Below are 27,613 nucleotides of genomic sequence, written 5' to 3'. Positions count from 1 at the left end.
CATGGTTCATAGAGGTCTAATCATGGTTCAAACTGTTTTAATTCTCAGCCTCACTCCTCTCATAGGTTTGAATATTAAGGGTGTGCTCGGTGAGCATAGCTGTAAGGCATTTAGCTTTGCAGTGTCTAATGAGGGGCTTCACGTATGGGGTGAGTTGTGGTCTGACCGTGTAGGTCAGCTGAGTGCGGGAGGCGAGAGAAGATGAAAGAGAGAAAACAAGTGCTCCGGTCCAGTCTGGTGGATGGACGGGTGGGGTGGGGGCTTCAACAGGGCTTATGGAGTTTCTTTCGGATTTTGAATCATAACAACAATCTACCATTGGTGGGTTTAAAGCAGCACAAGTTCGAGTGAAAAAAACTCACCTTACAGCGACACATCTTTATATATAAAAGACTAAATGGTTTAGTTATTGCCTTCAACATTGCCCAGGTGTGTTATTTGATATTGCGATTGTTATTAAAAAATCATTCAGTCATTCATATTTTCAGATTTACACAGTATGTTTAAGTTTAGGTGATTACAATAATTCATAAGGTTAATAACTTGGTAAAGTTAAATAAAAAGAAAACGGTCAAATTAACAAGAAAGTAACACTGACATTAAAGCTGGGCAAACAAGTTTCGAAATGTAACTTACACTGTATGAGTCTACAAATAGTTTAAAGGTAAAGCCATGATTTACAGTTAATGCTCACTCAGAACAGTCTGTCAAGCTGTAACCTGGCTGCTCAAACTGGGTAACCCATCGGCAAACAAGTCAAAAAGAAAAAGCCCCAGTTCTTCTCTTGACATCACAGCTTGACGAGCCTGGCTTTGCCGCATCACCTGCTTTGGGACAGGATGTGAGTCACAGTCCATCATGTGTAAAGGTTACATCAGATTACTTCTGCCTTTGCTTCTCAGACACAACAGATTTTTTTTCAACTGAATACAGTTTCTTTATCCAATTTAACAGTCAACAGAGAAATTTCAGATGAGGACTGTATGAACATTTCTTGGCTACAACAGGACTTAAAACTTCCTTCCAATGGAACCTCCGCCATTGATAGATTTGTCAACAAGGGTAAAGCAAACCCAGCAGTAAGTCATGTTGACAGTACTGACGATGAACTGGGAGAACTGGCCAATGTGTTCAATGATGGCGTCTCATAAGTTGCTCACTTGATGCCTACACTGAACACTGTCCGCCATGTATCTGAAGTGTAGAGTCTTTCTGACTTCCCTTGGCTCTTCTAAACACAATTTTAACTCAAACTTAAACCTCATAGTTTGAATAAGATGGATTGTGGTGTGGCTGTTTGTTTTCATACTTTATATATGACGCATGTTGCTATTTCTATGTCTTGTTTCATTTCATTTCATTTTGTTACCTTGCTCAAATTATTAATATTTTACAATTATAATGTAATTCTGGTGTGTGACTGTCACTCTGGGTAATCCAGACTGTCATTGTTAACAGTTTGCATAGATAGTAATCTTGGAGCTCATCTGCTATCGTCTGATGACAAATAAAATGCTTCCAGTGTAGACGGTATATATCCAGGCCAAGACTCTAGTCTTTGTCCGCCGTACAATTTTTAAAGTGCAACCAGCAACGTGGAGTCGAGAGACAACATCTACAATGGTTCTTTTTGTAGGTGTTTTGGGTCCAGACAACATTTTGGCTAATTTTTAAATACAGTTAAATGCATATGAATGATAATTAATTAAAAAGCCAACAGTCAATGCATTTTAGTCAATGGGTTCTGTCTCTTTTGCTCTTCACACAAAATGTTTACCTGTGGGTAACCAAAGCATGCTCAAACGTGATTGGTCGTCTGAGAAATGGAAACCAGAAGGCTTCTGGCCCCAAAGTCTTGCCCCTCCCCTACAGATTCTGATTATTCATACATACATACGGATATGTTTATATTATAGGAACTATAGTTAGTATGTTTTGTTAGGATTTGGCTAAACCATTCTCTTTTTAGTTGATACTAAAACTCAACTCTCAGTGAAACAGTTCTCTGCATCATCATGTTGCTTTGACTTTACTTGATCAGATAACTGACAAGTTACTTTGGCTACAATTCTTTAGGAACAACTTAGGGAAGAGCGGGGTAATGTGAGACATTTTTACATTTGCTCCCCTCTAGGCGAGCTAAAATTATATATCAGTAAAATTTACACATTTCCCATTAATTCAGGATGTTTCCTAGCAATGGAAATGACAAGAATGTCTTCAGGACAAAGGGCAGTGAAAATATGATTGTTTTTTAAAAAGTGGTCTTTTGTCTCACTTTACCCCAGCTAAGGGGTCCATCTCATCTGTGAATATTCTCTTTACCTCAGCTACTGCACCCCAGGCTACTGATTTTACTTTCCTTTTCTCTTTTGTCTTTATGAATCTTGTGAGGGTTGTCTTGTCCATATTTCTATCCCTTCCAGCTTTTCTTAAGGACTTCTTTCCTTGCATGACCTCAGCGGCTACATTCTCCATCTCTGCATGGGGTGTTTGTCCCCAGGTTGTCTTCCTGGTGTATAGTTTCTTGGCATGATGGCTTTTCTACAATGTTTATGACATTAAAAATAAAAATATATGTAACTTAATATAACACTAAAATATGTTTAAGACTAAACTTAACTTGTGATTCATGTCTCAGATTACCCCACAGCATTTGTCTCACTTTACCCTACAACATTTTTGAAAAAACAACATCTCTTAGCAATTCAGGCTAATCTACAGCTAGCATCAACCACATGGTTTTATATGTTGGAAGTTTACCTACATGTATGATATAAGTTTTTCTAGCTGAATCAATTTGTTTTAACTCAACAGTTGATTAAGTTCAAAGCAAGAAAATGTACTTTTACTTGCAAAAAACATACTTTCTACAGCACCTGCACCAACTTCTCCTTCATGTTAAAGGGGGAATGGGAGGGGCTTGAAAACATAATGGTCACATGACCACAATGTGTTCCGTTGCCTAGATACAGGGGGTTTCTCACATTACCCGATGTCTCACATTACCCCGCTCCCCCCTACTAGAAGTGAACTAAGATTGATGTTGGTGTACATATTGCAATTTAAATAGTCAATCATGTTGTCTGACTCTGACCCCCTGCATTGTAAGTGTGGGCTCCACCCCCATTACCTATGTGGATCCACCCTTTCACTGCCCTTATCTCTCTGATGCAACGCTCCCCTGACAGGAAACCAGGCTTTATACCCATGCACATACAATTAAGGCATCAGGGGCCTATCAGATTAGCCAGTGTAGTCAGGGTTACTGTGAGACACATGTGGACATGTAAACAGTATTGGGGGGAATTATGTAACACAACAGGCAGGTTGTGGATTAGTCTTTTTGAAGAAACATGGGGATTATTCAGTGAAGCTGTCTCACTTTGATGTCACATGAAGCACATTTGTAAATAGTCATACATCTGGAAGATACTGTATAATTGATATGACTCGGGATGGAAGTTAGCACTATTCCCAGAGACCTGGTGATCTCCAGCAAACTATACTTACAGTAGGTTAAACCTTGCCTGTTAAATTTTTCCACATGAGAAGGTGCTGTCTGAATGAATACTTACTAAGCACAGGAATGAATAATGTATGGCTGCGGCCTGAAGAGAGCTCCTCTGGTCCAGGTCAAGTGGCCCTGAAGAGACTGTTGGCTCTGCTCATTATGGAGCTGAACAGGACGTCTTTTCCCCAGAGTAGACAGAAGTATATCAAGTGCTGTGACATAGAAAAAACCACAGTGTGGAGGGGAAAACAGTTGGAGAGTTAAATGTTTGGCAAGGTTATTGTTGTTGACCGATGTCCTAATTGCTTTGATTATGTTATTTTGGACACTTCAGTCGTAAAACTACTGTGAGAAGTTTTCACAAATGCTCCTAAGTGGTGAATATTTAATTACACACAGACGCAGCACATTCTACGAATTCTTCTTATCCGTTGTTTGCTAAACTCACTGTGGTCGGACTTGATTTCATGCCCGGCTTCAGTTCAGTTGTTGGGTCAGCGCCTTCTGGTGATGGTGGTCGTGAAGCGTGCAATTGCCTTGGGAGGGGTGGGAGGAGGCCCTTCCTTTCTCCTTCCTCTCCACCCAGCAACCCAGCAACCTGTTTATCCCCCACTACCTATCCATCTTTTCATTCCTCGTCTTCCTTACAGCCTCTCACCAGAGGATGCATGGTTCATCGGGTGCCATCAGTTATTCCCTCTCTCCATCGACTCTCCCCACCTCTCACCTCTCTCCCTCTCCCCATATTTTCCAGACCCCTTCCGCACTAAGCTGAGCTTAAGAGTCAGCTGAGCTGATCAAAGACCATAGCCATGTAGTGGCTAACAAGAGGCGAGAGTTCCCAACGACACAGGACCTCCCAGTGGTTTCCATCGTCACAGACCTACTGTAACTAGAATGGACGTGGACGGACGGAAGCAGATTATACGAACTGTCTGTATGACTGCATGAGCAGCCGGCTGATAGATGTACACAGATGTGTTTTCCTGAGTTTTCCTGAGAAAAATTAATGTTTTCTTGTGGCGGCCGATCTCAGGAGCATGAGATTATTTTGCCAATTTTAAGTCTACAGAGAATGAAACCCTCCAGTAACCCAGCATCCCCGAAGTGTAGGAAAGGCCCAGGTATTTTTCCCACCACTCACTTCTCTCCCACCCCAACCATCCCCTCCTTCTTTTCCATCTACCACTCTCCTTGTCACATCAGCCCTTTCCATTCGCCCCTACATGCTCTGGCACTCTTCTTATTGCTCTAATTAGCCTTAGCAGGTTTTCCCTCTTCCTCCTTCCTTTGTTCCCCCTTTCTTCTTTTGTCCTCCATGACCTTTTTTCTCTCTTTTCCTTCATATGTGTTTGACAGTGCTAACTGTAGTCTTGCTACAGACCACTGGATACCCCCAGTGGGAATTAAACCACACAAAATGATGTATTTTTTCTGTATGAGTGAAAAATTCAACAAACTGTATATGAATATCCTAATATTTGATCTGGAAAGATTGATCCGCACTTTGAGTGAGTCTATGAGATGTATTAATCCTTATTAATTTTCTGATTGTTGTTAGTGAGAGAGGGTGTTATAGTTCTCTTTGCTCGGGACTCGGGAGCAGTATAAAAACAAAACCCGTCACATTAATTGTGAGTGTTTAAGGTAGCGCTGTTTGCTGTCTTCTGTCATTCACAACTTCCTCACAATAAGTTAGATAAAGTAAGTAAGTAATTAGTTATTATTTGATTAGCTGACTAGTCACAGTAAGTAACTTATCCTGCTGAATATTGGCCAATTCATTCTCTCTTGTTGAATTAGTTTTATGTCATATATTTGCATGATATTTAACTACAATCTCTCACCATGATGATTGTTTGAGTTTTTAAATTAAAGGAAAGAAAACATCATCATTCTATCGACCTTGAGGTGAAGAGCAAAGAGAAAGACAAGTCACAACACCAAGGATACTTGTGCAGTGCCCATTCTAAACCTGCCTGTTTGGAATGGACTGTTTGCTTGTCCTGTGTTAAAGCTCTGGAGCTACTTCAGAATGATTCCTAGTCATTAGTGAGGCCTCCTTAAACAGTTCTACAATATACTGACACTTTATATTGTTTGTTTGCTGGGCATTGTGTGCAGAGTGAAGTAAGACAACTTTGGGTTCATCCTACCTGGTATATCTGCAGTGATTAGTTAAAAGTCAATGCTTTCAGAAAAACAAAATAGCTTTATTACATTTCATTTATCTGACGCTGTTATCCAAAGAGACTTACAATAAGTGTATTCAACCATGAGGGTACAAACCCAGAACAAAAGGAATCAAGCGAGGACAATTTTTCCTCAAGAAAGCCAAACTACAAGTGTAACATGTAGTGCCCAATAAGTGCAAATAAACTGAATGTTTTCTTTCTTTTTCTTTTTGTTCTTTTTTATCCAAGGTATAGTCGGAAGAGATGTGTTTTAGGAGCCAGGACAGGGTTAGGGGGAGGGAGTGAGGGAGCAGCAAGCTGATTGGTGGATGCAGAGCTAAGTGGACAGGCTGAAAGGTTTGACAATGTCCTGGATGTAGGCTGGGCCCGATCCGCTTGCAGCAAGGTACCCAAGTATGAGTGTTTTGAATCAGATGCAGGCAGCCACTGGTAACCAGTGAAGGGAGCGGAGGAGAGCGGGAGTGTGAGGGAACTTTTACTGTTCACATGTGGTTTATAAATAAGTTTGAAGGATTTACTTAACTGCTGTTAATAATTGTATCTTTTTTGGCATTGTATGTCGGCTATTTCAGAGGTCTGTAAATCAATCAAGGACAAATTGCCAAATAGGAAGTCATTTTATGAATGTTGTTTCATGAGGGAGAACAAGGTCTGAGTCAGTCCAATTTGATGCTGCTGTTGTTTATCCGAGAACAAAGAGAAAGACATTCTCAACTTAGCATGCTGACTGCAGGAACACTGCCCACATGCAGACAGAGAGACCGATTTAGATCAGCAGTGTTGTCTTCACTGAATTGCCCGGAACATGAGGTGAGATTCAAAATGAATCACAAACTGCTCTTTTAAAAAACTGTTTTCTTCCATGTTGTAGCGAGTGAGGATTTTTGATCAGGTTTGTGTTTCAATGACAAATGTTTGTTTATCAATCTTTATCCAATCTTTGCCCATTCTCTCACGTTCTCTGCTGCCCTTTAGCCGAAATACAAATGAAAGGTTCCTCAAGTCTTTGTCTGCTCCCGTCATTCCCTGCCTGCCCTTTGCCTCTTGAAGAATTGTTCCTCACCCACTGTACCATACACTCGTTGGAACCAAATCTCCTGCACCTGTTTAACCAGGCTCGATCCAGTTCCCTGAATTCCTGAAAGCACTGTGTTGCTCTGACCCTTGAAGAAAATCACGGGGTGGGGGGGCAGGAAATCCTTTTAGTGGTGCTCCAGAGATGGTGGCATTGTGGAGGACTCCTCTTATGGGTGTGCATTTATCTGGAGCCGGAAAGAGCTTCATTGTACCACAGGGTTCAGCCAGGGCTCTGGACAGTAACTGTTTTTCACTGGGGGGGCCCCAGAAAAAAGCCTTTCTGTTCTGGAGTGGGGCCTCCTGAGAACCCTCTTTCTTTACAACAGCTCTTGCATGGAACAGGTCCACCTGGGTATATGCTGGATTTCATTCTTCATGGGTGAAGTTTAATGCAATGTATCAAATCAGAAAAACTGCTAATGGATACTGCCTCTGAGTGATCTTTGTAGCACTATTTACTGTCCACATGAGGTGAAAATATTGAATCTCATCCATAAAGAAATGGTTTGATACATAAAATTATTTTAACAGGCTCAATCATCACTTGGTTGATCTGAATATCAGTTCGTACATCTGTTTTATTGAGTTCAACACTACTTATTAATGAAAGACACACAACCAGATAAACAAACTTCCTTTAAACCAGATGATTTAAACTTAAACGACTAAGCACACAAATTAAACATAGCCTTAGTGCAGAGCTCAGTGCTGCTATCGCTTTAGCCGAGTGACATTAGCTGCACCAATCATAATACACTATCACATTCACTACACATCTCATTGCTACCTCCACCAATGTTCATTGCTGTGTGAAGTGTGGGGTATGGGCCAGACTATCGTATCCAGCTTGTGAAGACTGCGGTCATGTGCAGTGAGAGCAGACAGACAACTCTCTTGTAATAAATACTGTTAATTTGCTGATGTACTCAGTTTCGCATGGCAACTACTGCACTTCTGTCTGTCCTGGGAGAGGAATCCCTCACATGTGGCTTTCTTTGAGGTTTCTATGTTGTTGAGGGATAAGGGCAGGGGATGTCACACCTTGTTAAGCCCTATGAGACAAATTGTGATTTGTGGATATGGGCTTTACAAATAAGCATTGATTGAATGATTGAGAAACAGATAACCAATCCTACCTGCACCTTTGGGAGCGGATTTGATGAAGGAGCAGAGCAGGTAACTTCTTTTCACTTCATTAAATGTTTTCACCAGTTTCCTTATTTATGGATTTTGATGAAAAAAACTGGCATATTTGTGGAACTAATATCTGTGAGTGTGTGAAATTTGGTGCAGCCTGATTGTAGTTAAGGAAACTGTTGACAGCGGAATGCATTCAACTGATGGCGATTTTCCATTTAGCTACCTGGCCATGAGCTGAGCAGTAACATCCAGCCATAACCAAGAAAGGCATGTTTTATTGAGATGAGAGTTTCACCTGAGTGATGGTAAGTGTGTGTGTGTGTTTGTATGTGTGTGTGTGTGTGTGTGTGTGTGTGTGTGTGTGTGTCTGCCTACATCAACAGAAAGGGAGGCTAGGATGTAAAGGAGCAGAGGCCTGAGGGTGAACAGCTGAGGGCGACGATAGAGAGATTACAGAGGGAATGTGGGTCTTAATCCACTGTTATATCGCAGTCGTCCGAGTCTCCACTCACTGAGAGAGAGTAGAGAAAAGACGAGCATTCCTCCCAGCTCCTGCTACGCGGCACACCGAACAGGGCCTACGAGCGCCATTCTCCTGCCATCTGGCCTTAACCAAACACTGAACAGCCCCTCAACTCTGATCTGCTCCTGCCCCTTCGTTCCTTTAACCTCTATCACCGTCATACACTCTCCATCTTCACCGAACGACCCTCAGCTTCCTCCTCTTCAGACCACACTCCAAAGCTCTGCTCCAAGCACTGTATTGTTACCAGTGGTGGGGGAAGTACTTGAACATTTTACTTAGGTACCATTAAATAGATCAAACTGAGTAAAAGCAGGTGAGGACTTGCATTTAAATGTGCTCTAAGTATTAAAGTAAAAGTACTTGCAGAGTGTAGCACAATATAGAAATACATTCAAGCTTGGGTATGTGTAACAATGCACCTTGGTTGATATACAAAATATATAATAGAAGTATTCAAATAAAACCAAAATTGACTTAGCTCTAATACCTTTATTTCCTCATTCAAATATTGTTCAGGGGCTCTATGTGATGAGATGAATATAAACTGTCAAGGGTTAACAGTTGAGTGGGATGGCCACCGTCGGGACATAGTACAAATATCAGTTGCAGAGTGAAACCTTCTCACATTTAAACTGGCAATAATGTAATATAGTTCCCATATCTTGTTTGTTAGATGGAAAATACTGCCAGAGAGGATACATTGAGTAATGAGGAATTTAATGAGATGAAACAAGGAAAAGTGAGTTAATGGCTCCTATTGATTTGGAGACCGAATAGGGTAAGAAAAAATGCAACCAGTGCATTAAATTTGGTACCTAGCTTTTACAGCTAATTAACCCTGCAGGATGGTCAAAATGCACTTTGCAAAGATAAAAAGAAATGTACTGTGAAGAATAAGGTAAATACATTTTACCAGATAAAAATGAAGAACTACTAAAAAAATCTCATTAAAACAGAAAGAAGCTCTACTTTTGGGTAAATGTGAGGCATCTCCTGTGAGTGACAAGTTGTTACTATTTAGCTACCAGTGTCTACAAAACCTTTCTCACACTCTCTAACACATTTTTATTGGATGCTATTCCAAAAATGTGTCATGTACCTGCTGTCTTGTGAAGGAGGAACTCCGCCTCTCCGTCTCTGACACTTCCCCTTATCGATTCTTCTCACCAACTCATTCACCTTTTTCACATGTAAAAAATATCTCCTGCTCTAGTGCTGCGTACTGTCTGTCCATCTGTCCCTGTGTTTTTTTCATCTGTCCGGATCCTCTCCTTTCCTTTCACTCCCGCCAAGTCGATTCTCCCATCTGTCTCTCGGTAAGTAGATGGCACTGAGCCAAGCATCGGTAGGCCTGCCCTCACCATAACAACCAGTGGAGAGGTCTTCATTTGATGGGACAAAAGGGCCTCCGAGAATCCCTGCTGTTCCCCCAGGAGCTTGTGCTTGCTGGCCAGCTGCCTACGGAGATAAGGGTATATAGGTAGGAAGGAAAGTAAGGTGGAGTTTCCTGGAAGTAATAGATATATATAAATGTGGTGTTTAACCCCCTAGCACTGTAAAAGAGCAGCAACACTTTCTATACTGCTACTTAGCATATGGACCCTCCACACATACTGATTGCAGAACCTCTGCTTTCAATCACAGTGAACCTCAATGAAATTATGTGGAGTTCATTTGATTCATAAAGAATCATTATTTTTACATCTTGTTTAAATGAGGCCCGATTAAATGTGATTAGGTTGTTAGCGCTCTAGTGTGCTCGGGCCCATTAGCTCCTCCATACAATGCTACACAAAATTTCAGACTAAACCCCAACACAGTGTTGCCAACTCCTCAGTAAGGAAAGTAGCTATTGGCTGTCCTAAAAGTCGCTAGATGTCGCTAAATGATGTCATCGCCTTATTTGCATAATTGTAATGGTCGCTATAGGACGTACAGAAAGTGAAAAAAAAACACCCTAAATATGTTTAGAACTACAAACAAGCTTTCTTCTGCAGAAGCGTATTACATTCACTTCACAAAAAATAATTCTGTTTTTCGGAGATAATTATCTTGGAAATTCCGGGGCAAATGCCCAAAAATATTTAAATAATCTGGGCTTGGGACCAGCAAAATGATCCAAAAGACACACTCTGGCAGAGCAAGTTTTTTTTTTATTTCTTAAGTTTGGTTTAGTTTTCAGGGCCCTGAAAGGGTTCAGTTTCACCATGTTCCACTCGAGAGGTGTGGAAATGTCTCGATTCTTAGCTGTATCATGATGTGGACTGTGTATCGATGAAGAGACTGAACTCAATGACTCATGACTCCAGTGACAGTGAAGATACATTGACACTTACATCTCGCTCTGTAAGCCAGGGCAGGATCAGTGTTGGCTTTGCGCATGCACGTTTCATTTGCAGTCTGGAGGACGTGGAGTGTGGGTCTCTTCTCTGCTCTGACTGCAGCTGGGACTGCTGCGCAAGGCTACTGGGAGACTGACCGACTGTGAGTTCGTTGGGACGGCGGAGGGGCTCACGGCAGCACCCGCTGCTCGTTGAGGTCAGTCACTGCAGAACGATATGTGCTTTCACGTCAGTCTCCAAAACACCAGAAAGTCTCCAATATCATCAGAAAAAGTGGCTAGATTTGTCGCTAGTAACTTTTGACAAAAAAAGTCGCCATGACGGTTTTGAAAGTCGCCAGATTTAGCGACAAAGACATACACCACTGCCCAAACATACACCATAATTAAAGATGGACGGCGCGTCTCCACTTCCACCCACTATCCAGAATTAAAGACAGTGAGCTGTGGTATCCAGATTGCGCATTAACACACACTTGACCAAACATGAGTCAGTCTTACTTGTCAATCATATAGTTTCATTCCGTTTTTATACTGTCATTGTGATGTGAAGTTGTTCACATGTAGGGTTAAAGTGTCAACTACCGGGATAGTTGTTGCTACATGGAAAAAATCAGGTTGCTGACAGGTGGTGATTCTTGTTTTAGAAAATGGTTGACAGTAATGTATGAGAATACTATAATAAACCTTCAAACACTGACAGAACTGACAGTCCAGTCTTAGACAGCCAGAAGAAAACAATTATTTATTTTCCTCTAGCCCCAAACAGACACCATATATATACAGCATAAATATATATATTGTATAATTATATGTTATACCATCAAGTGCGGCATATAACAAGGAGATGCTCTGTCCCCTCTTCTCAGCTGCATACGCCGGAACCCCCAGAGCCAGATCATCACAAAGAGTGGCTACGGATACAGATTTTGAAGCGGAGCAAAGGCCAGCCACCTCTACATCGAAGACATCAAGCTGTAAGCTAAGAATGAGCAAGACATCGACTCACTGGTTCATACCAGCAGAATCTACAGCAGCAACATTGGAATGTATCAAAAAGAGGCAAGATGATCAGACCTGAAGGGTTTGACCTACCAGAAGGCTAAATAACAGATGATCTGGACAGCTACAAATTCGGTGGGATCCAACAGGCAAATGGAAACCATGAGGAGGCCACAAGGAAATCAGCCACAGTCAAATCCCTTATGCAGAGTAAGGAAAGTCCTGAAAAGTCAGCTAATTGTAAAGAATAATGTTCGAGCCATCAATACATATGCCCTGCCAGTCATCAGCTGGTGAAATTACTAGGCCAAAGGAGGAGATAGAGGCATTGAGGGTTTCACCCCAAGTCCAGCACCCTATAGTGAGGAGGGTCAAAAAATGGCATTAGTGATAGATTTCGCAATCCCAGCAGACAGTAACATCAGGAAAAAGGAGCATGAGAAGATTGAGAATTACCAAGGGCTGAAAGAACAGCTAGAAGAGATGTGGAAGGTGAAATACAATGTGATCCCTGCGGTAGTAGGAGCATTAGGGGCTGTAACCCCCAAACTGGGAGAGTGGCTCCAGCAGATCCTATGTTCAACATCTGAAGCCTCTGTTCTGAAAGGCGCAGTCCTAGGATCAGCTAAAATACTGTCAAGAACCTTCAAACTTCTAGGCCTCTGGTAGAGGACCCGAGTTTGAGAAAAACATACCACCCCATATCCCATGTGTGGGGTGCGACTTTTTTTTTAAATTATATCCAGTATACTGCAGATCTGGTTTCCTCCACAGCTATACATGCCCAGCATCTCACTGGACCCTCCTCTGCTAACTTCTCAGCTGTGGTCCCATGCCCAGGCCGGCACGGCTGTGATCCCAGTCCTATAGGAGAATAAGGAGATAGTTCATGGTGGAGCTGAAGTCATCGGACAAGCATCCGTCAGAACAGCCACCAAAACAATAGACCCCACTGTCCTGCTAACACAAGGTTGGTTTTGGACAAGAGGCCGGAGAGCACTGAGATGGACCGGCAGCAGCTATGGAACTGACAGATACAGTTTGACCTTGTTGTGTACTGTAACACACACCACATACACCTAAAGTGAGAGTGATGAGTGTCTCCACAGACCCGTTTAACAAACCCACTGAAACTGTGTTGTTCTGAATCAACAAACCCAGATTTCTGCAAAGAGAAACCCCAGTTGCTCTGAAAATACCACACACATACACTTTTCAGAGCGCTGAACAAGGGTTTGCAGAGATAAGTGAAAGTCTGATTTTGATACTTGCAGCCAAAGTGTTGGACAATGAGATTTTTCCTTTGGATGTGCCGCCAGTGGGCAGAGGAGTGGAGAGACCGGGGTCATGTCAGTCCTCCATCGCCCGCTGTTTTATTCTCCTCTCTCCAGAGCCGCAGCCACAGTTAATCTCAGCCCTCCCCCCGCTGTGCCCGACCCCAACCTGCCACCTCCGTTTCCATGCCCGCCATATCCCCATGGCAACACGGACCAGCCATGTGGAATACACGTAGATACACACACAGCAATTTGGGTGTTTTAAAAAAGAAAACAGAAAAAGATTCTGACGTGTAGTGAAAATGTTTTGTGTCTGCATAGACAAAACAGTCAGAGACGGCTGTACCAATCACTGACTGGACCCCCGTTGTCTACTGTACTCTCTAATTCTGCAACCCCCCTCCCCTCTCTCTCTCATCTCCCACTCTCTTCTGGAGAAACAATGGTCAAATCCATAGGCCACACATGCACAGAAAAACAATGTGGCCTGTGTGTGTGTCTCTCCCTCTCTCCATTGAACAAGCGTAAGAAGGATACAAAGAAAGCACTGACAGTACACCGCACACACACACACACACACACACACACACACTGCAGCAAAGCAGAGGGGTCCTGTTTATGCATTCTGTATTGTAGGAGGTCATGATTTTGGTATATGCATTAAAATAGTAAATCTCTCCTTCACATTAATCACACAAGCTCAGTCACAATTAAAATAAATGTGTGTGTATGTATTCACATACTCAAAAAATGTGTGCAGACTTGTGTTGGTGGATGGGTGGGTGTCGGGCGTAGATTTGAATTGCACACGTTTCAGAGGCAAGGGTTGTGGGTCAACTTTGACTGCAGTGTTTGAACAGAGTTGAAGGAATGTTTCACTAAACATTTGACTCGCACACACACAGTGCATATGCTTCATATGGTAGGAAGCAGTGGAGCAGTCACACATCTCCTCTATCCTGCTTGCTGAATGAGTCAGACGTCAGAATTTTGCACTTATAACTTGGGCTACCCTAATCGTGACTCAATGTGTCTGTCTGTGTGTGTATATGTGTGCATGTGTGCGTGCTTGTATGTATGTGAGGACAATCTTGAGCCTGGACCTTACGGAGTGAGGAGATTTTAGGGCTTTAGGACATTTTCACTGGTCATCACTTTTTGAAAGGCTTGTGATTGGGATTATAATTAGGTTTATGTTAGGGTCAGGGTAAAGTTAGTGTTAGGCATTTAGTTGTGATGGTTAAGGTTAGGGTGAGGGGCTGGCACATATATTATGCCAATGAGCCTCATATTATTGTCCTCATTAAGACAGAAGTAGAAGAATGTGTGTGTGTGTCCAGATGGCCTCTCTGTGCTGGCATGACTTCATCCACATGCTAAACCTACACAGACATCACATCACATATCCCAGAGTCAGAGCTGCCTACACACTGCGCACCACAGATGCTCAGCAGATAGAACTGATATCCACAGAGGGACCATGCACTGTATCCCCACAAGTAAACGAAATGATTAGCATGTGGTTCCTGTACGTGAAAATTATAGTCTGATAGATTACACTAAACAGGTCATATTTCCAAAGAAATTGAAATGCTGATTGAAGCTTTCAGCACTTTTCATTTCGGCCATTGGTTCACAGCTGAGGGCTGCGACTGTCAAGGGGCCAGAAGATAAATTGATTTATTTACTATTACTGCTCCATATTTAATGATGAATGTCTATAACAGGTGAAACCACAGATTGCATTGTACAAAGTCAACAAACAGCCTTTCTTGTGTTTGCTGCTTCGCTGTCTACAGTGTAGTCTTGATTGTCTGCTCAGGACGACTTTGCTTGAAGCCTCCTCCATTTCATTAACATTATTTACTTAACATGAGGCAAACTGCATCAGACCATCGCTTCTAGAATGTATATTTTGAAATCGGTCATTACAGTTTGAATATAAACCCTCCACCTGTGAATGAATTGACCAATTTCAAATGAAAAGCGACTTAAACACAAATAAAGTTGGAATCAACTGATCTACTGATGATAATATAACGTCCTTTTCACCCACACAAAAGGAATAGTTTTCGATTTTGGTAAATCTGCTCATTTGTCTTGGAGAGTTTGTAGAGAAGATCAATACCACGCTCATGTCTCAACACTAAATATGAAGCTTAAACCAACAAAGATTAGCTTAGCTTAGCACAAAGACTGGAAGGAGGAGCTTTCACTATGGACATACTGAGTGCTTTCTACCTTCTATCTTCTGAACTATCTTAAAAGAAATGCTTCCAAAATTGTTAAAACTATCTCTTCAACAAGAAAGAAGTTCGGTATAAATAAATACATACCTATTTTTGTGTGTCTGTGTGAATATATTAACACACACAGACATTACAGAGTAATAATCCATCCATCCATAGAGTATCCATCTATCTATTATTATCTGAGGGTCAGGGCACATTCCTAATTTTAAAGTAAATAACTATTTGTAAATAATTATCCTTCAACAGCATAGTTTAAAGAGAAAGCAGATAAGTTGTATAGGACTGCACACCAACACAACCGGTTTTCCCTGCAGGCACCAAGATTCATAAAAAGACAGCAGTGAAATGTGCTGACATTCAACTAGAGGGATGTGAGAAACTATGATCACTTCAGTTTAAAACAAATCACAGCAAGACAGCAGCAGGAATTCACAAATCTTCACACCCTGAGGATTCCTCGGAGAAGTGAACCTTTGATTGTTTGTTAACTGAGCAGTGAGTTTATGGCAAATGACAGACTGGTGCTTCGACGCTGCCACCCAGTGTCAAGGTAAGGGCATTACATGATATTTGTACTTCAGCATTAAAACTCGCCGCAATTTAGAAACGTCACCTTTATTTAGTTTGACTCACACAGTTGATTTGGGTTTCCTCAGCAGAACAGCGCTGCTCATATTAACCTCTCCCTGTTTAACAATAAAGAGAATTCAGGTTGAAAACTGAGATGAAAACACAAATGTAAAAAATTCTCTAGTAATGATTCGAGTGACATCTGCAGTGGAACGGCATCGAAAAAGTTAATTTAAGGCAAGTAACATTTTATTAAAACCCACAGAGAACCCCTTAAAAACAACATCACATTAACAGTCACATGTGCTGTTACATCACAGCTCTTCCCTGCCGTCCTGAGGGTCCGAGGATGATGTGCTGGGAGTCTTAGCTTTTTTGGAGCCCTTCTTGGCGACAACTTTTACCGTCTTTTTCACAGCTGGTTTTGTGTCTTTTTTGTCGGACTGCTTGGTTTGTGTTTTAACCGTCTGTTTTCCATCTGTCTTGGCTGCAGTTTTGCCTTTAACTGTCTTCTTGTCCTTCACCTGCTCTCCAGCTTTGGCCTTTGCTTTCGGAGCAGCTTTAGCTTTAGTGCCTGTTGTCGTTTTGCTGACTGGTTTCGTCTCTGATTTGTCCTTCAGCGTGTTGGCTGGTTTGTCGATCTGTACCTCCACCTTCTGCTCGGCTGGTTTGTCGGCCTGTGCTTCCACCTTCTGCTCGGCTGGTTTGTCGGCCTGCGCCTCCACCTTCTGCTCAGCTGCTTTGTCGTCTTGTTTTCCATCTGCTGTCTCCTGGGCAGCATGTGTAGGAGGAGGCTCTGGTGTTGCTTGTTGGGGCTCTGAGCTCTCCGCCGCTTCCTTCTTGCTGAAGTCGATATTCAGAGGTGTGGAAAACATCTTTAGCAAATCCTGAGCTTGGATTCTCTCCTACAGAACCATTTGAGGAGAAGCAGAACAAACAAGAACCCAGTTATTAATAGAAATACCAGAACAAAAGGCAAACACATAAGAATAGACTATTTCTCCTTCTGATTTCCTTCAACCTTCAAAAAATATTTCCAGAAATTGTTTATTTTATGAGCTACAACATTTCATTGCAGCAACCATGACTCATTGTGTTTGTTAAGTTCAATTCAAGATATAAGGTACCTTCAAACTGTGCAAATGCAAAAGACTGATTTAGTTTACATGAGTTACATTGTGAGGGATAAATGCTGGTTTTAGAATTTAACATCAACATATCATTCATCAGCCGCCACATCCTTTTGAAAATGCAGCAAAGCAAGGAGGAGGCTTTCCCAAAAGGCCGGCACTTCTCGAGAAGAGACAAGAGAGGAGTGAGTTGACCTCGTTGCAACTACGGAAAATGGGCCGGTTTTGAAATCAGTTTTTCTCTATTTTCTTTTTAAATTGCACAAAATTGTCCATTGTATCCTGCAACACTTTATTCTGATTACTGGTTCATAGATGTGGGTTTGTGTCAACAGTCACGCTGTCAGAATTTTATCCTAAACTTCTGACACACTCAGTCTGTCTTTGGTCACAAAGTTCTAGACCCAGCCACTGATCACTGTTGAGGAGTGACAACATTTCTCTAATGACTGTCAACCTCCAGCCTCAAATCACACAGTGTAAATGGGCCTTTAGTTTAAATGCAGAGGCTACTTACAAAATAAATTACTTAGGGAATGTATGGACATTTTGGGGTTAGCAGTGGGTTAGAGGGGTGGAGTGTATTGTAACATTTTCTTTTATTATGCAACAAAACTATTTGTGCATGGCGGCAGTCCAGCCATGTAACATGTGGTTATTTGACTATGGCGGACGGTTATCTGGTGTTGTACAAATAAAGATGTTGCATCGTTTCACCTAATGTGAACTTGGCCTGTAAGGTCATTGTATTTGACCGAAATTCTATGTTTAGATTTTGCTAATTCCACCTCTCATCTGCTTATTGGCAAATAATGTGAAAAGGATTGTTCCATTAAGATGTAAAAGGTTTAACGAGGGCACGTCTGCATGTTTTGCCTCTTTTAGTTGTTAATGATCAACCAAATTGCACAAACAATGTTTGATGTGAGTCTCAGATTTCCGTTTTTGCATTTCTCTTACTATTATGCTATATTTTTACATCACTGGTAAATTAGAATTAGAGTTCACTGAAAAATAACAAACAAATATATCCCAATTGTCTTAATTTACAAGTATAGATGGACAGAAATTTTCTATATGCGTCTGGTAAAGAATTTAACTGCAAATTGAACTGATGTTTGTCTGCAGAGAATGTTCGTACCTTATCCTCGTGAGCAGGATCCAGGGTGAACCACAACGCTACAGCACACCTCTGACCCTTCGTCACAGCTTTGACTCCATGGGGGTTTTCTTTCCCTGCACCGAACCCAACCACACGTCCACACTGCGGGCGCACCTCAGCCTGGGGGAGTACGAAAACAATGAGCATGTGACAAAAAAAAACAATCAAACTTGACATTTATAGCCTTAATTCACACATTTTGTCAAGTATTACATTCTAATATTAGAAATAACAGGTTAATATTTACCGTGACAGTTTTGGCATCCAGCTCAGTGAAAATGAAGTCTCCTCCTTCAAAGTCATGGTTTAAATAAAGAATGGCGCTGCGGGGGGGAGAGAGAGAGAGACAGAGGGATGTTATGTGGGTGCTCATCATCAAGGCTGTCACAGTGTGTTTGGGTGCATGTGCTCACCTGTAGTCTCTGTGTGTGTATGCAGGAGGCTCCTTTATACACTCGTTGATCTCAGGCACCAGCAGACAGTTGTCTACATGAACAGCGTGACTCAGGTCCTCACGCTCCCCCTGCTTCTCTGAATAACAAGAGCACAGAAAAAAGAAGTGAGACATTCAGGTCATAATCACAGAGCGTCCTCTGTCTGCCAGGAGCAAACCTGGGTCCCCTTTAGTCAAAGTGGATTTTATTTCCTAAAGCAGTACTAATTCGTATTTTCTACTTTTACAATTCACACTATGAAATATGCAAATTACAAAAGTATATTACCCCACATTACAAAGAGTTGCAATCACCGTGGTCAAAAACAGATAAAAGCTCAAGATAAAACCGTATATACATCTAGTTTTATCTTTGGACTAAATGCCACATTCACTTATTCAAACCCACATCCTTACAGGGTTCAGTATCTTGCCCAGGGACACTTCAGAATGCAGATAGGGAGCTACAGGAACAGGGGTGCAAACCAGTGACCTTCTGGTAAGTGGCTGAGTGGTTCAAAATGAACTACAAAAGGTTTGGGGAAGCAGCTTTCTGTTGTTTTAACACCATTGTCTATATTTATACTTCTTCTTATAACTTTTACGAGTTTTACCAATGTCCTGCTTTTAGTTAAATTTATTTTGGTGGGTGGTGCAGGGCTGAAGAGAACTAGGGCATTTCTCATGTTGTGAGGAAAGATCTAACACAAATGACTCATCATTTTAAGAATAAACCTACACACACACAACCACACACACACACACAGCAATAGCATACAGTGTTATGACTGTCTCACTCACCGTCAATGGCAGAGCGACAGACCAAGTGGGAATAGGCGAAGTAGAGCGGAGTGTCAAGTTGGAAGTACGACTCCAACACCTTCCTCACCCTCTCACTGAGATCGAAGAAGAGACGCGCACTCTTCAGAGGAACCTTGCCTTCCTGTCCGAGCTGCGGGAAGCAAAGAGGACACCACCGCTTTTCAATTTACCTGCGTTCATGAAAAGCTGCACTCACAGAAAGTGTGCAGAAAGTGTGTCTGGGTGGCTGTTTTTTAATAACGTCAGGTTGTGTTTAATGCTTCAGCAGCAGCAGAGCTACCGACCTTGACAGCGTTCAGGACGGTGACTCCCTGAAACATCTCACTGGGGGAGTGGGGGGAGGTGCTCCCCCTGTTGCCATCGCCTTTCAGAGCAGCTGCCTGGAAAATATTCAATATTCAACACTCATGGCATGATGGGCTGACACACACAATGGGATATTTTTACCTTGATGCTTCAAAATAATGCAACAATGCAACACACACCAGGAGAAACAGTGCTCACTGCGAACTAGTATTTCTTGTGTTTCTGTATTTACGGTTGTAATCGGCTGTAAGGTCACCTCAGCTCAGTGAGACGTGAGCGACTTCATTCTAATGATAACTCACGTTGGAAAGGCGCTGCAGCTCCATGCACTCGACGTCACTGATCACTCCATCCAGAAGCACCCGCTGTGTGCCGTTCAGTTGGTTGGACGTCATGGTTATCTTGATGACATCGGACAACAGAGCGCCATCTAGAGGAGGTAGGTCACAGGCAAGGGTCAAACACACAACACAAGTTATGCATGGTAGAAACTTCTGGCTGCAGGGGAGTGGTTCAAAATTCAGATATAATTTTTTGGTTGACCTTGCTCCGGCACAATGATCTTGCTCATATCTGAAGAATCCTTCTTCTTCTCCTCCACCATAGTCTCAATCTCCTTCATCAAGTTTCCTATTTCCTCTGTGATCCTCGCCGCTGTCTCCTTGTCAGCCCTGCGACACACAAGGGGAGAGAACAGCCATGACATCACACTGACTGCAAAATTACAGCTGACCCACATCCATGTGTTTGTGTCTTAAATCTTACTTTTGTTTGTCTCTCAGTTTCTTAGGCATGACTTCTTCAGGTGTCCATGAGTCCTAAACACAGAGGGGCAACAAGGAATGGTATAATGTCCAATATCACAGTTCAGCACAGTTTGCAATTAGTGATATTGATGAACTCACTCACTGGATCTACAAAGGTGATTCCAAATGCTTCATATCCAAAGTAGAGCAGCTCTTTCTCCAGTAAGGAATTCTGAATGTACTGTTTCGCCACCTGAGGAAAAAATCAATTGGACTATGAATACATCTGTTGAAAACTACCATAAAACACCACTGTATGGTTTATTAATGATAAATGATGAATGCTGGGGTGGGTTGTCTGAGGTTATCATGTGCTCAGACGAATAAGCTTTAGGAAAAGCAAAGGAGAGATAGGAAGAATCAAGAGGACAGAGAGAGGGAGAATGGTGAAGAAGAAACTTAACCAGACGCAAACCTGGTCTAGAGATGTTAATCTCTAACTAGGGACGTGCAAAAGGAGGAAAAGCACAAGTGTTACTCATATTATAAACAATGGATCATTTCTCTTTGGGTGTCCCCAGTGACTATATGTAAAGAGAGATGATGCCTCTTTCCCCAGCATTGTACAAAAGTGAAACCAAAATATTCTTAATACGCAAGCTGCCATCTTGTTGTAGTGATGTCATTTGGAGCCAGAGTGTGCACAGTAGTGATCGTGGTGGAGAGCTGCAGTATAGAAGTCATGCCGATCACACACTCAACCAATCATTAGTCTGTGTCAGCGTTCAGTCGTGATGGATCAGCCTGTTTGTTTATCATCAATAACAAATAAAAACCAAACTTATCAGAAACATAAACCCTTGAGCATACATTGATGTGATAGGATGTATCTAAACAGACACTAGGGGGCGATCAAGATTATTTGGCTTTACTTTTGGGAGCTGTCATGCTGCAATCGTTACACAGTTATTGTTTGTCCCAGTAGGAAAAGTTGAAAAATTGTCTTAACCTAAACATTGTCAGGGGTTGAAGTAAAAAAATAAAACTCAACCATGGTCAGAGGGCCATGTCGATGAAAACACAACACACAAGGAACTCCAGAGAATAATTCTATCACTAATGATGCATACAAACATAGCATTGACCTTGTATATAACTACACTCCATTTCACTGCTGGGGTATACAATTATTCTCAGTCAAATTAGAATTTCAAATTAAAATCAGTCTGGTTGTTTCGGGGTTTAGTTTCAACCTGCACATCATTTGTCATTGACACCCTCCGAGTGTCTCTGTTCCAAACCAGGGAGTGAGGCGGTAAAAGCCAGAATCTCAGCAGCCTCAGAAATGATCATTAAGTCATTAGTATTTCATCAGCAGTCCTATTAAGCTAATATAAATACTGTAAAACATGGACATTTAGTGCCTGTAGGTTGTAAGAAATCTTAGTTATTGCTACTTAAAAAGGAGAAGCAAACGTTTATGTGCTTTAGATTCCCATCAGTGCTTTGTAATGTCTCTTCAGTGCCCTTGAGTACATTTGAGAGCTAATGGAGGCCATTATTCTTCCTGTACATGTTGTGCAGGGCTAATTTGCTGCTGATCAGTATGGACTAATATAACACACACTCACGCTGCTGCAAAGGAAAGCCTCTGCTCAGTATAATGTTACATTAGAGCTACCGTACCTGTCTGGCTGTTATCGTTGATGCCTTGTCCTCGCCCACCATGACAGAGTAATACGCCAGGTTCTGGTTCATCACCACATCATTGGGGTGGAACAATAGGAAGGTCCTGGCACACTCTATTGCCTTCTCATACTTCTCACCTGGAGACAGGAGCAAGAGTTATTCTACAGAAGTGCCATAGGACTTTTGATTAATTGAAGAAAAAGATATTACAATAGAACAAATGTTGGGTTTGTAAATCAAGGAAGCACTGAGCTGTGTAAAGGGGCACTCCGCTGATTTCACATGTCAAGATGAGTTAACTCACCACCTTAGAAATACTCAGCCAGTGAAAGCAGTTACAAATTCCTTCTTTTTCTTACCGTGTTAAAAGGCCAGGTGGTAATATAACAAATATGCAAATACACGCCATCTCAGCATATTCAGTAGCGTGGTCAATCTCTGCTGAAGATTTCCACTTCACATCACATTCAATGTCACTAGATGAAGCCTGATGAGGAGTAAGGTGTGACACTCACTGTTGTAGTAGGAGAACTGCAGGTAGTTGTATTGAGAGGCGAGGAAGTCCTCAAAGGGCTTGTCCCGGCCGGCTGTAGAGGCCAGCTCCACAGAGCAGTGCTGCTTACAGCTCAGTACCTGCATGTAGTGGTCTGACACACACACACACACACACACACACACACACACACACACACATTAACACAAAGACAAATGAGTCGCCAAAGGATCAGCTTTCCTACCAAATGATTTCTGCACAAAGATGCATTGAAGATGTACTCACCCGTCATGGTCTGGAACAGGTCGGCACTGTACTCCATGTAGTTGTATCCGTCGTAGTCGTAGGCTCCTTCACACAGAGCTCTGCACTCCTTATCGGCTGTGAAGTACTCGTCTAGGCCCCCTTCGAAGTTTTCAGCCGCCAGACCGAAAGAGTCGTGGCTGTAGTAACTTTTCCCATCCAGGAACTTGGCCTGAGGAGAAAACGTTTGTTACGAGAGCATCTGAATGCCGAAGTTTCCTTGGGCAAGGTGCTGAACGCTGAATTGCCCCTCATAGAACAACAAAGTGCTGCTAATAGATGAACTATATGAATGTGTGAATGTAAAACTATACTGTTAAGAGCTTTGAGTGGTCAAAAAGACTATAAAAGCGCAATATAAATATAAAACCATTTAACCATTTACCATTACAAAAGATTTCTTGTCTGGGTTTTGTTTTGATATAAGAGAAAGAGCATGAACTCAATTCTCTATTTCTTTACAGCCATTATTCCCCCAGGCTCCATGAGACTATTTGACAGTTCTCTGTAGTTGCAGCAACCACAGGTGTATGTAAAAAAAAAAGAAGATAAATCATAACATGTCAACGTATTTCTGAGATAAATGGACAAAAAATATCTATACAAATAAAAGTGTCAGACAAGAAGCTCACCCTGTGCAGGAGGTTGAGAGGCCTAAGCAGCCATAGAAGTCAATAACGAAGGAGTTTTCTCTCACCATATATGGTCTGGCCTCCAGATCTTTGAAGTCCTCCTGCTGTACCCCTTCCATCATCCTGTAGTACTCCAGGTTCTGCCTCATCTCCATGTGGTCCGGGTTGGCCAGGAAGAAGGTGTGGGCTGCTGCTACTGCCTTGTCCAGCTTATTGATCTGAAAAAAAAAACACACAGGTGTTCATCATCCTCTCTGACTGCAACTTTGTGAAAAACCCTGGAAGAAGAACCTACAGTATCTAATTATCTGTAACACAGCAGTGCGGGAATATTTCTAAAGTGTTCACTTCTATGTGCCTCTCAAACCGACTGCTGAGGGCAGTTATTACAGAAACTCTATGGCTATGACCCTATTTGTGACCACGACAGATTTTCCTATCAGTCGACATTGATTGTTATCACGATGTCAAATACTTTTTTACTTTTGGTTTAAAGACAGAATTTATTTTCTCCAGAGTGAATGTCGGAGAATCCAGACCGATACTAGACAGATAGACACATCTGAGAAAACAACAATAAGTATGACAGTGCTTATGCATAAGCATCCTGACACATTTTATTTAATATAAGGTATTTATAATTTTATATCACATTTATTATACTATTTATCCATACAATATTGATGAACTGTTGTTATAGTGCTACTTAAGAACATTAAATCTCCATAACTGTTATTATTTTTATCTCCTAGCTCTAAGAAATAAACAAAGGCTTTATCAGATATTAAACACATTAGACTCTGAAGCAGCTTTTTTCAATAATTTTGCTGCTTTCAAGTTCTGTCTGAGAGTGTGTATTTCCCAGTGTAGATATAATAATCCAAGAAAACTGTGATTATGAGAGCTGCAGGGAGAAGTTAAAGTTTAATCTTATGATAATTTGTATCTCAGAAGTCGAAATGAACCACTACTTTACAGTCACTCTTTTGTGCCAACAAAGAAGTATTGCTTTGAGTTTACACGGAGCATTTGAAAGCAGCAGTTTAGGCCTTTTAAACCGCTGGATCACCACAGTCTACGTCCCCACGTCAGACTGCTCATAGGGAGACTCCACCTTGAGACGTGGCACGGCAGACTGGGTGCTGGGGGGTTGGGGTACTTACAGTATCCAGCTCCGACTCAAAGTTTGAATGAGACCTACAATGTTCTGAGTTTTTGATTCCCTGCATCTTTACCGTGCAGATGCACCAAACAAATCAGGGCCCTGTGCAGAGTGAGACCCAATCCTACTTTAGCTCTCCTTGCATTTCGCTGTGTACCTTGAAATAAGCGACTTGGAGGTAATTGTAGGGAGTCCTCTTCCTAAACTCCAGCTTCACTTCTTCACTGACGAGGTGAAAAGTGCGTGAGCCGAGCTTCTCCGTCTCGCAGGAGTTCACACAGTCCGCCCGCTTCAGGATCTTCTGGAAGAAGCCCAGGTCGGCCACAGAGCCGGCCCCGGGCACGGACACATCCAGGCCGGCCACAGGGTCGCCGAACGCGGTGTTGTTGGCGCAGCTGAGGCGGCACTGAACCTTCACATTGCGGACCGTAGCCTTGTTCCTGATCGCCCTCTCCATGTTCAGGATGACCGTCAGCCAGTCCTGCTTGTTGTAAGCGTCCACGGCCGTGTCGAAGAGGATATCATACGGCTCCAGAACCCAGGGGCTGCCCGGGTTGTTGGCCGGTGTGCACAGAGGCAGAATAAAGCTCAGAAACATGAGGGAGTAACGGAGCTCCATGATGCTGAAGAGTCTCAGCTCAGCAGCGGACAGACAGGAACCACAGCCCGGTGCAGAGAGGGGGACAGACTCACTGCTTCCTCAGGCTGGAAGTGGTCTGGAGGTGGGGTTTGATCTCCAGGAACACCCCCTCAGCCCCCCACACAGTAACACTGCCAAAGGAAACAGTCAGGAGTTTATATTTAGCAAAACTAAGTTTGACATTTGACTGTAAAAATGATGTGAAACATTTTAAAGGTGAGAATTATAGCAATGCATTAACTGTAAAACGAATAACTCCGTCTGGTAAATCCCACATTCCTAAATGTATGACAAACAGTAACCCTAATTTCACAGGATTTCTATAAGACTATATCCAGACTCTAAAAATAATAGACACTTGAAAAAGTAACAACACTGTCCAAATATATAATGACATTTTCAATGAACAATTAGAAACTGTTTCCTACTCTTTTCCTTCCTTATATTGACGCTATTTATCTTATTTTGACATGTGGTATGTATGTACTGATTTATTTTTTGTAGCATCTATTATCTATGTGTCTGTTTGTTACTGTCGCATAAGATGGTTATTTTCTGTGTCGAGCACATGAAATGTTTATTTTCAAGTTGGGACAAATGTTTGTACAAGAAAGGTAAAGTGAGGACTGACCTGAACATCTACATGAAATGAGGACATTTTAAATTCAATCAAATTCAAAAACAAATCCCCTCAAATGTAGGGAAATCATCTAGATCCATGCCATCACCATTATCATCAGTTCCTGTACATACGGACTCCCAGATACAAGAAAGCTGTAGGGGAAATAAGGTAATTGATGATAAAACTAGATTGTAATAAATACATTGTGCCAGGGTTGTCTGATCATTTTAGTCGACAGAGCCGATGATGACACCAGCTTTGAACAGGTTTTCTCTGAACCATTCACGCAGTTTGTTCACCACACATATCAACCTCAGGGCTGCTCAAACTACCTTGCATCGGTTTAACATGGAAGAGACACAAACCTGTTAGAACCTGCCCATTATAATTTCCATGGCTTTCCCTTGCAAATAGACATAGTTTGCAAAATAACACAGGCACAATCTGTTTTTGCTTTCAAATGCTCAAAGTCTATAAACACAACAGGGGGAAATGTGAGAGCACATTCTGCTCATGTTTGTATTATTATTTCAACTCAGTTTTACAACAAACCAACATTGCTTCGTTAATTGTATCAAGAGATATATCTTGTTTGAAACACAAAAGTATCTTATAATAGAAGAAAGCAAAAAAGATATAACAACAATCTTTTCTCATTCTGTGGAAGTCAAATAATTTCTACACATTGATCTGCAATTGTAATGTAAGAGCCCCCCTTTGAGTCTACCCATTCTAATTCTAAAAATGAAAAAAAAAAAAAAAGATAGTAAGTCACTGTGAATTTCTCTATGTCTACTTTTGTAGTAATCTTTGTCTATTTTAAACCACTGATCTAATAAGAAATGCCCCTTTTCCTAGATAGGACCCACTCCTGCTGTAAACATTAAGTACTTAAATATGCAAAGGGTCCATTCTTGGGTAAAAAAAACAAATTTTGATAAAACACACTAGTGAAAACATCACTAGTGTGTTTTATAGTCAATTACTGCTAACAGATCCCTTTCACCTTAATCGTACACACTGCACCTTTGATACGTTGGCATGTCGCGTTGAGAAAATATAAATAATAAATGTTATTACAAATATTTTCAGAAATACTTGTGATAAGTGATAAGGAAACCACTTTCTACTACTCTTTCAAACTAAATATGTGTTTATATTCATATAAACCACACGTGTGATGTCAATACGCCTGGTCAGCGATGAAATCACTAGGATTATTTTATAGTAAATTTCTGCTAACAGATCCCTTTCAACTAAATCTTACTCACTGCACCGTTAATACGTTGGCATGTTGTATAAGTTTCTTCGCGGTGAGAAAATATAAATAATAAATGTTATTAAAAATATTTCAGAAATACTTTCGACAACTCTTTCAAACTAATATGTGTAATAAATATTGTATAATAAACGACACATGTGACGTAAATACGCCTGCAAAGGATCATGGGTAAAATATGTTCGCTTGGGAGCTGTTTTTTCAGTAGTGGCACATCTTGTCTGTGTAAATGTTCTGAGGCAGGAAGGGGGCTTTGCGTGGCGTGCCTGAAATAAATCCAAAGTTGTCGTAATGATAAAA

The 27,613-nt window shown here is 41.7% G+C and overlaps 1 protein-coding gene across 1 annotated transcript; it reads right to left on the bottom strand.

Annotated features, from left to right (window-relative positions):
• Window positions 1-15,923: 15,923 nt before the first annotated feature.
• On the bottom strand, window positions 15,924-25,488 carry p3h1 (prolyl 3-hydroxylase 1). The gene is made up of 15 exons (XM_062394633.1): window positions 24,930-25,488; window positions 23,676-23,828; window positions 22,961-23,150; window positions 22,698-22,829; window positions 22,180-22,319; window positions 20,657-20,746; window positions 20,513-20,565; window positions 20,291-20,418; window positions 20,050-20,177; window positions 19,726-19,821; window positions 19,421-19,571; window positions 18,600-18,717; window positions 18,434-18,509; window positions 18,166-18,306; window positions 15,924-16,799 (listed from the first exon to the last, which is right to left on the bottom strand). The coding sequence occupies exons 1-15, from the start codon at window positions 25,389-25,391 to the stop codon at window positions 16,209-16,211; spliced, it is 2,649 nt and encodes an 882-aa protein (XP_062250617.1). The 5' UTR covers window positions 25,392-25,488; the 3' UTR covers window positions 15,924-16,208.
• Window positions 25,489-27,613: the final 2,125 nt, after the last annotated feature.

Source organism: Platichthys flesus, chromosome 2 (genome assembly GCF_949316205.1).
Source record: "Platichthys flesus chromosome 2, fPlaFle2.1, whole genome shotgun sequence".
In the NCBI taxonomy this organism is placed as follows: Eukaryota; Metazoa; Chordata; class Actinopteri; order Pleuronectiformes; family Pleuronectidae; genus Platichthys; species Platichthys flesus.
The sequence above is the reverse complement of the archived record's forward strand: the minus strand, read 5'-3'. Positions and strand labels throughout refer to the sequence as shown.